The 14838-nt window shown below is 47.0% G+C and overlaps 1 protein-coding gene across 4 annotated transcripts in view; it reads right to left on the bottom strand.

Moving 5' to 3' along the window:
• Window positions 1-3223: 3223 nt before the first annotated feature.
• Window positions 3224-14838, bottom strand: part of IFT52 (intraflagellar transport 52) — a 28683-nt gene continuing 17068 nt past the window's right edge. For 3 of the 4 annotated variants that reach the window (XM_037499017.2, XM_054697753.1, XM_054697748.1), the window contains 5 exons: window positions 13368-13522; window positions 8998-9085; window positions 7944-8052; window positions 5251-5396; window positions 3224-3497 (listed from right to left, as the gene is read on the bottom strand). In XM_037499017.2, the coding sequence (XP_037354914.1) occupies window positions 3450-3497; window positions 5251-5396; window positions 7944-8052; window positions 8998-9085; window positions 13368-13522 (546 nt within the window). In that variant the 3' untranslated portion in view covers window positions 3224-3449. Of the gene's footprint in view, window positions 3498-5250; window positions 5397-7943; window positions 8053-8989; window positions 9086-13367; window positions 13523-14838 lie in introns of those variants that run through there. The other variant, XM_054697756.1, reaches the window with a different exon arrangement.

Below are 14838 nucleotides of genomic sequence, written 5' to 3'. Positions count from 1 at the left end.
CTTCAGCTTCAGCCCCTCCCAAGAGTGAAAATTTGAACTAACTAATCTGGAGCTTCAGCACTAGTGATGTCATCTGCATGATAAAGACCCCCTATGTTCCTCCAATGAAAGGCGGATTTGCCTGAAATGATCTTTCCTTTCTTTTGCTAATAACCTTGTTCCATCATTAAGCTGATATCATTAGGTTACATTTATATTTTTTATGCTGAAAAACATTTGTATTGTTATTGCAGTAACCTTGCTTTACAACACTATACATATTTTAGAAGTCCAGGATCACACCTTTTCAAATGTGTGTTCCCATACCACACCCACCAGTCACCCTCCACTGCTGTCCTTTGGCCCCCCTCCATCACCTACTCTCTGACTATAAGAACCTTCCATTTTGCACAGCTTCTTTTAAAAAAAAAAAAAAAAAAAAGATTTTATTTATTTATGCATACAGGAGCTGGGGTGCAGGCCAGAGATGCGGGGGGCGGGGTGAGAGGATTCACTAGAGACAGAGTGGGGAGCAGAACAGGCAGATTGACTGAAATACAGTGCTGAGGGGAGCAGTGGGGAGACAGGAGAGATCTGCTGTGCCATGTGGGTCAGCTCCCCGGCTGGCAATCGAACTTGTGCTGCAGACAGACTTAACCCCTTGCACCACCAAGGAGGCCCATTCTGTACAACTTCTTGCAGCACTTTTCCGCTTGTTAGATGGGATGCCCAATTCATGAATCTAATAAAGTCGATTTAGATCTTTAACATTAACTCAGTTAAATGTTTGCTATTTGAGAGTACTTCATAAGGTGGTTGTAATATTAAGTAAGTTAAAGTGTACAAAGTACTGAGAACAATTCCTGGAGCTTAAGATATTACTTTTAGCTATTACTGTGACCCTTGTGCTGCCCTCGTGCTGGTCCTCAGATCAGGAAGCTGCCCTACACACAGCATACCCCCTCACCTGGATTTACAGTCCCATTTCAGGAGAATGATGCTCAGGCAGGTATTTTGCCCAAGGCAAAAGGCTGCTGAAGAGCCCCTGGAACCTGGAATGGGGCCAGTACACAGGTAGGGAGGGCCTAAGAGGCTCAAGTCGGTGCTGTGAGGCAGGCAGCAGGCACAGCACCCCAGTACCCAAATCTGTCATTTCCACAAGTGTGCCTTCTGCAGTTGTCATCCTACCAACAGAGGACTCCCAGCATGCTAGGTGCAGCCACACCTGGAGTGGCCCCTGGCCCCAGGACCAATAAGATACAGACTGCACTTTGCTGGGAAACTTCCTGGACCTGCCCTCACCAGACAGACAGGCTCCGGTCATTTGGTCATTCCACAATCTACCCTACCCCAGGCTTCAGATCAAGGGCTTGTCTTGGGGAAACAAGAGTCAAATCTGCTTATGAAATGCTCCAACATTTTTGTGTCCCACAACAGGCTGGACACTGATTGATGACAATGACTAATGAGAAAACATGATAAGTAGGATCATATGGCTCTACGCTGAGCTTCTTCCTACTTCGCAAGCACCCTCCTTCCTTATCATCCTAGGCCTCCCACCACCATACATACTCCATCCACAATTCAATTGCTCTCTCAAGAGCAGGGACACTCCTACATTCACATGATCGGTTTGCATGACCCTAGATGTCCATCTTCCAGCATTGGGATAAGTGTGGGGCCATCCACCACAGCACAGGGCAACCAGCTCTGCCTGGTTTTGACCAGACTTACGCCCCCAGCTGTGTTCTTATTTAGGCACTAGCCAAGGATTGTTATTTGGTCTCCTAGAAACCATTTAACCCAAGTCCCTCGAGTTCCTGATGAGGGTGGAGCGCCTCCCAGAAGAGTGCCCAGACCCTGGGCTGCTTTATACACACACTAAATCCAGCCCACACCCCTGACCACCTTAAGCCTTCTGGGGCATCAGTTTTTGCAAACACGTAGTTCTTTCTTTTGTAAGCTGCACCTCAGCTATCAAGCAGATTGGGGCGTTGAAGGCACACTATCAGAGGACAGCAATGGACGCCAAGATAGAAACCGACAGCACAGCCCGCCCCTGGCGGTACCACCACCGTCTGTGAAGACAGAGCGGGGAACTCAGGCCTTGGAGCCTGCCCAGCGCTCTCGCCGCCGCGGTGGGCCGGGGGCAGGGCCCTGCCCCTTCCCCGAGCCCGGGGTGGTCCGCCTCGCAGGCCCGCACCTGCGCCCGAGCGCCCAGGTCCGCGCGCGCACGGCGAAGCCTCGCGGGAGGCGCCCGCCTGACGTCACTAGGGGGCGCCCGCCGGGCCCGGCCGCTGCGGGGACTCCGCGGCGCCTGCGGTCGCGCGCCAAGCCCAGCGGCGGCCCCTTGCCCGCCTCGCGGGTTCCGGTAGTTGCCGGGCACGGAGCCTCGGAGACTCCCGCCGCCCTCGCGGCCGTGGGCCCCTGACAGCTCTCCCCCGCGGCTTCGACTGTCCACGCCGCGCGACCAGGCAGCTCTCCAGTCGGACATCTTTTGCAAAGCTCAGGGACTTCCTCTCTCCGTTGCTTGTATGAATTGCGGTTCTTATGCTCCCGCCAAACGGTTTACCCTTCAGAATCCCGTTCTCCCAGTAGCTTCCCAAGATATCGCCCCAGGTGATCAGCATCAAAATGCTGCCAATCTCTGATCTTTAACCCCATTTTGAAAGCTGTTTCAAAATGACCTTGGCCCACCTCTTTACTCTCCCCCTGAAAGCTCTTCCTTCCGCATCCTCATCTGCACAGAGCCCACTGGCTGAGCTGACCCCCAATGGCACATCCACTGCACACCAGCAGCGGCCCTGCCATCTTCTGTCTGGAAGGTCCCCAAAGCTGGGGCCTGGGATATCCAGTACACTACTTCGCATGTCCACACCAGACGCCCCATTCTAGCAGGTAACTCTCCCACTGTCCTTGGGGCAGATGATCACATTTTGCCCTGTATTCTAACCCAAAATGAGTGCTAGGAGGCAAAGTGTGAGTGGAGACAACAGCCTCAAAGTGGTCATGTCCTGTGGGCAGCTGGGTGCTGAAGGGGTGACCTGCGCCTAGGAAGTAGCTACACCATTTTATCTTTTCCACTAGGTATTGTAGGGCAAACAGACGGTGTGGACAAGTTTGTTTTGTGTCCTGAACTTGTCCAAAAGCTGTACAATATTCACAACAAACCAGTTATTTATGCCTTTGATAAATAAAAGACAAGATAAATGAAAGAAAAGACTTCAATGACTACTTTATAAATTATAAAAGTACAGATTTAACTAGATTTAATTTAAAAAACTGAACATATCTACATAAGGATCTGTGAGTTAGAAATGCCATCACTACCTGGGCATTACAGAAGGTGCACAGACCTCCCACAGCTCATTCATACAAGAAAGAGTGTCTAGACAGTATGGATAAGGAATAATTCAAAAATAGTTTACAAAGAGAGAATCAGGAGGAGAAAATGCTTCCAGGTGTAATCTTCAGAAATTGTTCTGGAATGGTGCTTCACTTGTATCAATGTCATGCTCCTAGATGAGGGAATGAGACAATTTTAGTATTTCAATTAAGGTCTTTGATCAGCAATTCTGAATCGCCACTTACTGAGACACTTAGGTCACCTCTGGCTTTAAAAGCTGAATCCAGTCCAAGGATCAAGTTCTACCATTGCCCACCACGCACCACAATGCATGGAGAGAAACACTGCACCAGTTGAGGCACTGACAAAGATCACACCAGACTTCTTGGCCTTGGGGACCTGTCTCTGTCTTGCCACCAGGGTAAATACTGCTGGGAACCTACCTAAGCCCCCATCCCACACTGTAGGTAGGGCTGAGCAGCTCTACCAATGGCTTGCCTCTGGGTTCTCCTTCACAGGACTTACCTCAGAGCCCTGGAAGGCCTACACACTCATGTCTCGCCTACCACAGAGCTCAGAGACATAGCAACTGCATTGCTCTTGGTCACTGCCAGAGCCCCTATTTCTAGCATCATGCCTGGCACATACGAGTACCCAGCAGAGCCAGCCGCCTGCCAGTAGAACCCACTCAGCATCTAAAACTTTAAGCACCTCTATATTAAAGAAAGGACTATACTGTTTAATATCCCACCACCACCACCTTACTGTATCATGAATGCTGTCCCAAGTCCTTGATATTCTTCTAAAACATTTTCTTTTTTTTTTTTTTTTTTTTTTCATAGAGGCATGTTTTATTTATTTATTTGTTTGTTTGTTTTTTGTTTATACATGCACTGGGTACAGTCAGAAGCGCGGGAGGGTGAGAGAATTCACCAGAGCCAGAGCTGGGAGCAGAGCAGGCAGAAGGACCAAAGCACACTGCTGAGGGGAGCAGCGGGCGGCAGGAGAGGTCTGCGCGCCATGTGGGACCCTCCTCTGGTGGCCGGGGATCGAACCGGTACCGCGGAAGCCGCGGGCAGCTTCACAACCCAGCGCTCAACCACTGCGCCACCAGGGAGGCCCTCTTCTAAAACATTTTCAATGTACAGATGTACCCAAGTTACTTAGCCAGATCCCTAGTGAGGGAGACTTTTACTTAAAAAATGCTGTACTGAGCATCCTGGCTGGTAAATGTATACAAATAGAGGAATATATTAACGACAATCTGAGGATTAAATTGCTGAAAGAAAATTGTATATATTTTGAAGCTTTTGGGGTGATTGGGATCGACATCTGTAGTCTATGAATGCTCATTTACCAACAGTGACTGGTCCTTTAATTTTAGAAATCCTGTTAAGGGATAGAAAAAATGAAGACGGGATAAATTTACAGTTCTTGGTCCTCAGTCCAGAGAGAGATGATTTGTACATAAGGCGCTGACCTCCTGTCCTGCTCACTTCTCTAGCCATGCTGACATCATCACTGTTCCTCAAACATGCCGGACACGGCCCAGCCTTATAGACTCTGCACAGGTCTCTCCCCAACCTGGGACGCTGGGCCCCCAGCGAGCTACGAGTCCCTTAGCACCTTCCAGTCTTTGCTCCAATATCAGCTGTGTGGTGAGCCTGTTCTGCCCCCCAATTTAATATTGCCACAGTGGCGCCCTTGATTCCTCTTACCCGGCTCTGCTTTTTCTTATACCAAAGCACTTACCTTGTAACATACTAGGGGATTTATTCATGTATTATGTCTACCGTTTACTACCTCCTCCAGCTAAAAGATATCCCATTGTCTTGTTTTGGTCACCTAGTAGATGCCCATAAATACGTGTATAATGAATGAATGGCTCAAAACACACATTCCACACCGCCTTCTAGGCTCTGTACCTGGTTCAATTTCTTGAACTCCACCACTTGAAAGAAGATGTGCTCAAGGATATGTTTGGCATCTTGTTGGTCCTTTGGTAATTTATTGGTTACTCCAAGAATGTCACCACACTTCCTGACGTAGAATTCCAGGTCTTCTTCAGTACCTACACACAGGTGGGGCAGTTACATTAACCCTTAGCTTCTGCACATCCCCAAGTACAGGCACCCCGGCACGTGCCTGCGCCTCTTCAGTCGCTTATCTTTTCACAGGGTAACGTGACCAAAGGACTTAAACACAGACACAGTGTAGAGATCTTTGATGTGCTGTTTGGACAAATTAGGACAAAAGCATGACTCCTAACTGGGAAAAGCAGGATAGGTCTTGGCTTTCCTAGTCCCAGACCCGGCACATTACAAGGAACTGAAGCAACCAGTAGGAAATCAAGTTACCATTCTCGGAATATAGCAAGGACCCTGCGCACAAGGCATATGGGTATTTAAGCGGCACTGTTAAAGCGATAATGTAGGAAAGGAAATCACAGAGAAACCACCCCCCGTAACTTTTACAAGGTACCAGAAAGCTCCCCCCGCAGCCCTCTAGAGGACGGCTGGAGAGTCACAGTTGCCCCCTTGCTGTACTGTGCTTTCTTTTCCTGTACTTAAGTTATGACAGAAACGTAAGTTTTTTGTAAGATAGTCAAACTATACCACTGCAAAAACCTCTCACTCTAGCTCTAGTCCCAGGTAACCACCCAGAGTCACTATGGCCACATATGCCTGCGTATTTCTGTACAGATAAAAAATGGGATCAAACTACCAGTTCTGTGAGTCACCTTCATCACTTACCAATGCAGCGTGGACATCCCATGTCAAAACCTATGCTCTGCATCTTTTTTTTTGTTTTTTAAAGATTTATTTATTTATTTATACAAGCACTGGGTACAGTCAGAAGCACGGGAGGGTGAGAGAATTCACCAGAGCCAGAGTGGGGAACAGAACAGGCAGACTGACGAAATACTCTCCTGAGGGGAGCAGCGGGTGGCAGGAGAGGTCTGCGCGCCATGTGGGACCCTCGCTGGTGGCCGGGGATCAAACCGGCGCTGCAGAGGCTGCACGCAGCTTCGCAGCTCAACCGCTGCACCACCAGGGGAGGCCCTGCTCTATATTTTTAACAGATATGTAACTCCAACTTATTTCAATCAGTCCCCCAACTGATGAACCATTAGATTCTTGCCAATTTTTCTTTTTATGAGTTTATTTTTATGAGTTAGAAAATAAGCTTAATTGTAGGTGACAGTGCACACTTCAGAATGAGTGTGGCAGATTTCTCTTTTTTGTTTTGCATCGCTGTAAGGATTTCTGTGGGTAAATTGCTAGAAATAGAAATGCTGGGTCGAAGCCTCTGACCCTGCAGGTCTGTTATTCCCACTGGACCAATCGCTATGTTGTGCTAGTTTTTGTCCAGCGCCCGCCACAGAACAGATGCATTGAAGTGTTTTACACTGAACGTCCTTCCCTTTTGCATCCTCCTTTCAGGTCTCTGGACATATAAAGGCTGTTCACAGACCTAGGATCCTACTGCACATGCAGTTTTATATCTTGCGATCTTCATTAGGATTCACATTTAAATTCTATCAGTGTCACTCCCCAACCTGCATACACCTCTTTTATCATGACTACATGCTGCCCACTGACTGTCGCACCGATTACTACAATTCCTCGCTACTGGGCATCAAGGCTCCTCCTAATTCCATTTGATCCTTTAAATAACTGATGTAGGAGTCATCGGTGCATCTATATTCATCTCCTCAGATCAGATTCTCAGTGGCAGGACTGCTACCTCAGGTGGATGGTGCACATATTACACCTCTGATATATTATGAGAGCATGAGGCGTGCAGGCCCCTTGCTGTGTGGGAGGCGGGTGCACATCAGGTGCACCAAGCACCGTGCAGCTGAGCAGCTTAGGCCCCATTTCTTCATCCACGGGTCAAGGCAGACAAATTTGACTCTCTTAGGATCCTTTTGATTTGAAGTCCTTGTGATTCTGTTGGCCCTGACTGAGCTTTCTTGTTTAACTTGCCTGTGACCAATGACCTGGATTTGCTAAGTGGCAGGCAAGGTCATGATCCATCCACTGGTCAGAACCCAGGACCTACAGGGATCAAAGCCGAGACCGTGGCTTCTGGTCAGCAATGTGCTCTAATTCACTGAGTTAACTGGTCTCCAGAGAAACAACGTTTACATTAAACAGCATTTACAAAAATTGTAATTTTTCTTTATACTTCTGTTCAAAGCTAAGCTTTCTCATGGTAAATTGCAGAAGTATGCAATTAAATAGAACTCACAAAAGAAAACAAAAAAGAAATTAAGGGCCTCCCCTGGTGGCGCAGCGGTTGAGCGCTGGGTTGCGAAGCTGCCCGCAGCCTCTGCAGCGCCGGTTCGATCCCCAGCCGCCTGGTGAGGGTCCCACATGGCGCGCAGACCTCTCCTGCCGCCCGCTGCTCCCCTCAGCAGTGTATTTCATCAGTCTGCCTGTTCTGCTCTCCGCTCTGGCTCTGGTGAATTCTCTCACCCTCCCGTGCTTCTGACTGTACCCCGTGCTTGTATAAATAAATAAATAAATCTTTAAAAAAAAAAAAAAAAAAAAAAAAAAAAGAAATAAAAAAAAAAAAAAAAAAAGAAAACAAGGAAAAAACGGGCCAAACTTACACTTATTGGTAATCTGAGCAAGCCGAGCCTTCTCAGAAGAGAAAGTCTCATCTAAGTCAAACAGTTCCAGCGGAGGAGGTGGTAATTCCCTGAAACTGGGAGGGAAAACCTAAAAAACCAAAGTCATAAGTAAGAGTGATGAGACATAGGAATATGAAGGCTAATGCTCAGACCTTCCCTGGGATGAACCCCCAAAGCCCATTACCACTTCCTGCCCTAACCCTTTAGACCCACATCAATCAAGACAACTGCCATTGTGAGCAACCAAGTGGAACCAGCTCCAACTAAACAGTAAACTGACCCAGGTGATACGCCAATGCCTGAACCAACATGAGGCGATACGTCAATAAAGCTGGGGTTTAATTGGGTTTGTGTTGAACAGCTGATTGCACATCTTTGTTTCTCAATCCTGAGTTGTTTAGGGACACACTGGGGAAGGAGATGTAGATGACTGTAGAAAGTGCTGAAGCTGGAGTTGGAATTGGTAGGTACAACCCAGTGGTGTGCTGGTAAATGTTTCACTGTCAGCTCTTCAAATATAATAAAATAAAAGGCCTGATCCTGTCATTTTCTGTGATAGAAATACTTCCACGAAGGCTGATTTCAAGTGGCCAAGATGGAGCCAACCAGCTTGTTACATTCTAGAATGTGAGGGGGTAAGATAATTTTGAAGGCAAGTTGAATGAGTGCTGGGCTGCAATGCTGAAAACCTACGTGACCATGACGATCCATGGGCTGTGAGAATCATGCTGTGACTAAGAACCTGCTGTCTGGAAAGCTGCAGCACAAAGCCTTTCCTCCCTTTCATCCACGAGTCCTCATATATGCCCTCCAATTCCACATGATGGGAACTGACTAGCAAGTGCATGCCCTTGATTCCTCAATTGGGAAATATACCATATAAAGTCCCTGTGGGATACTAGTAGGCTTGGTCTCTGTGCATGTTTGGAACCAAAGAAATGTGCCACAGAAGGATCCACCTGAGGGGCCCAGCAGGTGAGGGAAGGGCTAGCAGTGGGGTTCTGTGACAGGATGCCCCAGCACACCTACTCACTGCTGGCTGAAGGGATGGCAGCGGGGTCTCAAACTGAGGCTGGATGAGCTGGAGAGGTTCATGTTTCACGTTGAGCTGTTCATGAGCCCTGTGTTAACAATAAAGCCAAAAGCAGGGGTCAAGGTGAAACACTGTCCAGCTGATCACACTATGCTACTCTTCATCAAATCAGGTACTGCAGCACTTTTGCAGAAAAACATACACAAAGTGTTGTGAAATGTAATTATTTCACGAATCTGTTCTGTATCATACAGTATGACATCACTAAGAACCGAAAGGGATTCATATTTCATTCAAGTTTCATTCCAGGCTTCTTCTAAATAAACTTTTAAATTTCACCTAGTGGGCACTTGGAATTCACTGTGTTTCCTTATTTGCTTTCACCTTCAAGAGATGGGAGTCAAATCTGAAGCCTGTTTCTAGCAACTGAACACATCTGTACAATATGCACTTCTGCATGCTCATTCCCCAGAGAATATTTACTGAGTATCCACCATGCACCGGCAGATTTATACCCAGGAGGACATCAACAGTGGGAAAAAAAGAGACCAAGGCAGGCCCTGGTGGAACTTACATTCTAGTGGTGAAGAGACACACAATACATAAAAGCCAAGATGCAGGTACCAAAGGAAGAATCTAATCAAGAGAAAGACAAAGAAGGGGCAGGAGGGGACTGGCCAGAGAAACCCTGCATGACAGAAGGGAAGGACCCACGCAGCGACCTTCAGCGGGGCCCAGGCAGAAGCAAGAGCATGAAGGATGAAGGACAAGTTTGCTCGGCACTGTCACAGAGCACAGGCTGCCAGAGAGGCTATCTCCCAGGGAGAACAGGGGCAGAGGGGGAATATGTCTACAGAGTTAGTGCTATCTTACCCTGTGTTATTTTGTCCTTCTGCATCATACATAATTTTGTTAGCTGGCTAAACCTCTCTGCGAATGACACAAATGAAAAATGTCCTTGCCTGGACACACCTTAATACTTTACACTTTTGTGGCCTTTCACAATGAAGCTAAAAAACAAATGCCAATGGGTGTGGACAAAGTTCATGTCTGCTTCTACACAAGAGTCATTTCAGAAAGGAGAGAGGAGACTGAAGAAAGGTCATTAGCTGAACTCACTGCTGTAAGCGCCTCCACCAGTCCCTTGGGGAGAATCTTTCCCCCTGCCGTGAATAGATCCCCACAGGGGGAAGAGAAAGAACTTTCATTGAGTACCTACCATGCCATGTATACAGCCTGACCTGTGGTAGCAATTACACTTCTCCCAACATTCAACACAACCAGGTGAGGTGGGGGGGGGGAGTGGAGGGGCTGGGGGTAGAAGTGTGGGAGGGTGGATCAGGTTGCAATAGAAGAGTTACCTAGCAACAATAAAGGTCCACTTAAAGTTAAGTGATTGTGGATTTGAAGTCAGACACTCCAGGTGGACATGTGTTATTTTCCAACCTTGCTTATTAGCTCCGTGGCTGTAAGCCTAGAGCTGGCAGAGACAGAGATTTAACTGCTTGGCTTTGTTAAGCAAATGGGATGAGGAAAAAAGGAAAGATCTTTTGTAGATCTTTCTACAGGATTTAGGGAATTCATGTTTAAGTATGAACAGTAACTGCTATTATTATGTGTTTTTTGTGTTTATTTTTTTTTTTGTGAGACCCTCGCAGGCAGCCGGGAACGAACCAGCGCTGCAGAGGCTGTGGGCAGCCTCGCAGCCCAGCGCTAAACCGCTGCACCACCAGGGGAAGCCCTGCTATTATTATGTTTTAATTGGATTTTTTTATAAATAGAACCTTTCATCATGTCTGAGAGCTCTGTTGTCTATTTAAACATTACAAACATTTATTGAGCATGTACTTTCTGCCTGTAGTCAACAAATACTATCACACTTGAAAAAGACATGTGGGTGTGAGACAAGTAAGAACTGTTCTTGGCAGAGATGATGGCAGCCATTATCTTGATATTGCATTTTCTTTTGCTCCTTCTGTCCCAGACCTGTCTTATCCCTTTCTTGCTGTTCCCTGCCAAAAGGTGCCTTTGATTTATGGCAAATGTTTGGGCGTCTCTAGCCCCACTTTAGGTCGACCCTGTTTGGCTAGGCATTTGCTTACAAGGGAATGGGTAATTTTGGGTGTTTTATTGGGAAATTTTTATTAGGAATAGCCCTTTATTTTATTAGGAATAGCCCTCTCTGTATGCACACTAATTCCATTAAATATCTATCATACTAAGCTGCTTCATTTATCTTTGTGTGCACAGATGACCAAATTCCTCTAAAGTGTGTAACTCTTAATAGTTTGGGGCCCCTGGGTGCCCTGTGGTGGCACACTAACAGTGTGAAGTCCTGTCTTGAGCCCAATTCCCTCCATAGTGCTATCCCTAAACCTTTGTGCAGTTCTCTCAACAGTGCTATCTGGACCTCTTCATGTCTACACAGTAGTTCCTCCACACAGCCTCACAGGCCACCTCTCAACCACCTTGGATGGAGAGTGCCCTGAACACTCATTTTTCTTCCCTCTTCCTGCCAGTCAGCAGCATCACCAGTTACACAGGTCCCAGAGGAGAAACTAGTCTTGCAGACATCTCCATCACAGCCGCCTACGGCCCACGTCCTGAGAGCCTCTTCTCCCACACCCCTCTTAAACCACAGTTACTACTCTTACTGGCTCCACCTTTCAGTCCTCCTGGTCTGCCGCAACAGTCTCCTAACTGGTTTCTTCATTTCTCCGTACTCCAACTCATCCTACAAACTGCTACAAGAAATTGTTTGTGTTGGCTTTGAAAACGTACCCTCATGTCCCTGCTCTAGAGGTCTTTACAAGTATCCCAGCTATAAATCCAACCCTCACCCTGAGCTGTAGGAGGTTTGTCTGGCCCTTGATCTTTAATGCTCAGGCATGTCTCTCTCAAGTGTTGAAGTCAGAGAATGCATAATGGTATGTTGCAAGTGACTTCAGAGGACAGATTTTTAAACTATTACCAAGTTGGCCTTGTTAGCAGTCAAGAGTAAATGCAGTTTAACGGGCAGTCAGGAAAAAGCGTCCTTGCCTGGACACACCCTGACCACGTGAATGTGAGGGGCTTTGCTCATACCGGGATCCAGACCTTGCTGCAGAATGTTCTGTTCTGACGCCCCACCCATCTAAAATCTTCCTCACCCATTAAAGCACACCCCTTCGCGCCCAGCACAGTGCTAGGCAGACACAAGGCACCAAGAAATGTTGATTGAAATAATCAAGTCCTGGCTAAAAGGGCCCTCTTTCTTTTCTTTTTAAAGATTTATTAATTTTATGTACAAAATCTGGAGTGTAGGTCAGAGGTGTGGGGGGGTGAGAGGATTCACCAGAGACAGAGTGGGGAGCAGAACAGGTGGATTTTATTTCAATATACTGCTGAGGGGAGCAGCAGGTGAGACAGGAGAGGTCTGCTGTGCCATGTTAGCTCCCTGGCCAGGGATCCAACTCAGGCTATAGTGGTGATAGCACTGAGACTTAACCCCTAGGCCACCAGGGAGGCCCCCAATAAAGGGTCCTCTTTCATACAGGTCTCTGCTCATCTTGGTCAGAATCAAATTCTCTTTCTTCATTATGCTATGGCCTCCAAGTTTATATTTCAGATTTAACATTAACATAACTGTGCATCACAGCTTTTGTGTGTCTCCTCAAATAAAACCATAAACTTGAAGCACAGTGCTTTGCACAGAACAGCTCTGCATTTGCTGAACTTGAGCTCAAGTAGAGGGGTAGGAAGTTAGACGATCAACTGTAGCTGTGTGTGCAGTGTGTATCCAGATGGACAGCCCAGGCAATTTTGGAGATGCTAGAAAATGTTAGTCGCTGACCCTGCCATCAGGGGTGGAAAACAACAACAAAACAGGAACTAAAATAGGGTAATGCTCTGGCTTAAAAATCATTCAGGTCTGACTTTAAATCCCTGCTCTCCCTTTGGGATAATACCTCACCCTCCTTAAACCTAGGTATTCTCATCTGGAAATGAGGCCAGTAACTCAGAGGACTACTGAAAAGATGAATTATGGGGGGGGCCTATAGGTGACTGAAGAGATCTACTGAGGGGGTTCCTAGAATATGGGACTCTGCTAAAGCCAGGAAGATCCTAGGCAAACCAGAAAAAGTTGGTACCCCTAAATGCCTGAGACAGAGCCTGGAATACAGTGAGCCTATGACTGCTAGCAGTTCCCTCTGCACGAGTCCCCTACCCAACTTCCCACCTGCCTTTGCCTTTCCCAGCTCCTCACAGATCCAAGCACACGTTCTGCATATCCCATTTGTGCAACCCTAACTCCCACCCCTAGTCTCATGTTTTTATACCAAACACTGAGAATGGAAGGCAGTGCAGCTCAGACAGCCACAAATACTGACTTGATGACCTTGGGGAGGGAGGTGGTATCCAGCTGGTAAATGGACAAGTCGAAGAGGGTGGTAAAGTCTCGTGGGTTCTCGTCGCCCTCCTGGAGACACACTCGAAGCTGTTCTGACAGGGCGGCTGTGTCGGGCAACATCATGTAGTCAGAAATCTGAAAGCCACAAGAGGGTTCCTTTCAGCAGAGTGGGAGCAAGAGTTTGATCTGTGAAGTCTCCGATGTCACAAGTCTAAATCTGCAATATTTATTATACTCCTTTACCCAAAGATTTCACTGTTCCTGATCATTGTCAACTAACCTTAAATAAGTCACTTTGTGTGGAAAGAAGAAGAAAAGTCACTTGGTTAAACTCCAGTGCTGACTAACTCTAACTCTTCAACGACTCATGCCAGTGCTCACACAGCCAGGGAAATGCGCAAGCCTGCTTACTGGTCACCTTTTAATGTCATGATCACTGACTTGAGTAATTGGCCATAAAGTTTGTTTTCCTAGACTATTCACTTTCCCATTACCCCAAGTAATAGTTTCCCTTTGTCAGTTCATCTAAAATGATTTTTTTAATTTTAGCTGAAGATTTTATTTTCTATTTAGTGAGAAAATAGAGGCAATCATAAAATAAAGTCCACAAGCTCCCATTCTGTGTCTGTCTGTCTCCGGCATCTGGGGCATCCACTCTGCTTTCTCACCTAAGGCCTATGAGCCCAACACAGACAACCCCCCAGCTGACACGAGATCCCAGCCCTTCCCACCTGACCAAGAACATGCCTCTAGCATTGCCGAGCTCTTAATGATGGCACACGTGTGTGCTGGTAACAGTAAGATACCAGGAAACCTAAATGTCCATCAGCAGGGTACCGGGTTAAATAGACTCAGGACAACCAGTAGAAAATGCATCTTAAAAAATACACACACACAGGGCCTCCCCTGGTGGTGCAGCAGTTGAGTGCTGGGCTGCGAAGCTGCCCACAGCTTCTGCAGCGTCGGTTCGATCCCCGGCCACCGATGAGGGTCCCACATGGTACAACAGACCTCTCCTGCTGCGCCCACTGCTCTCCTCAGCAGTGTATTTCATCAGTCTGTCTGTTCTGCTCCCCGCTCTGGCGCTGGTGAATTCTCTCACCCTCCCATGCTTCTGACTGTACCCAGTGCTTGTATAAATAAATAAATATATCTTTAAAAAAAAAATACACACAAAGAAAACTCTTTATGTATATAAACATGGAAGAATCTCTAAGACATATGGTCATTTTAAAAAGTAAGGTGCTGGGGAGCATATATGGTCCACCTGTATGTGGAAGACAAGGGGGAAGGAGAACACACACACCCTTTATACATATGTATAAAGGGTTTTTGGAAGAACATACGAGAAGCGCTGGGATTGTTGCTAATGAGGATTGGAACAAAGCAGCTGGGCAAAGACAGAAGGACGGCTGCCCAATGTGAATGCTTGTGAATTCCAATCCATATGA

Source organism: Talpa occidentalis, unplaced genomic scaffold, assembly GCF_014898055.3.
Source record: "Talpa occidentalis isolate TD23 unplaced genomic scaffold, MPIMG_talOcc4v2.1 talOcc4.10, whole genome shotgun sequence".
Classification (NCBI taxonomy): domain Eukaryota; kingdom Metazoa; phylum Chordata; class Mammalia; order Eulipotyphla; family Talpidae; genus Talpa; species Talpa occidentalis.
Note: the sequence above shows the minus strand (reverse complement) of the source record. Positions and strands in the feature narration are given on the sequence as shown.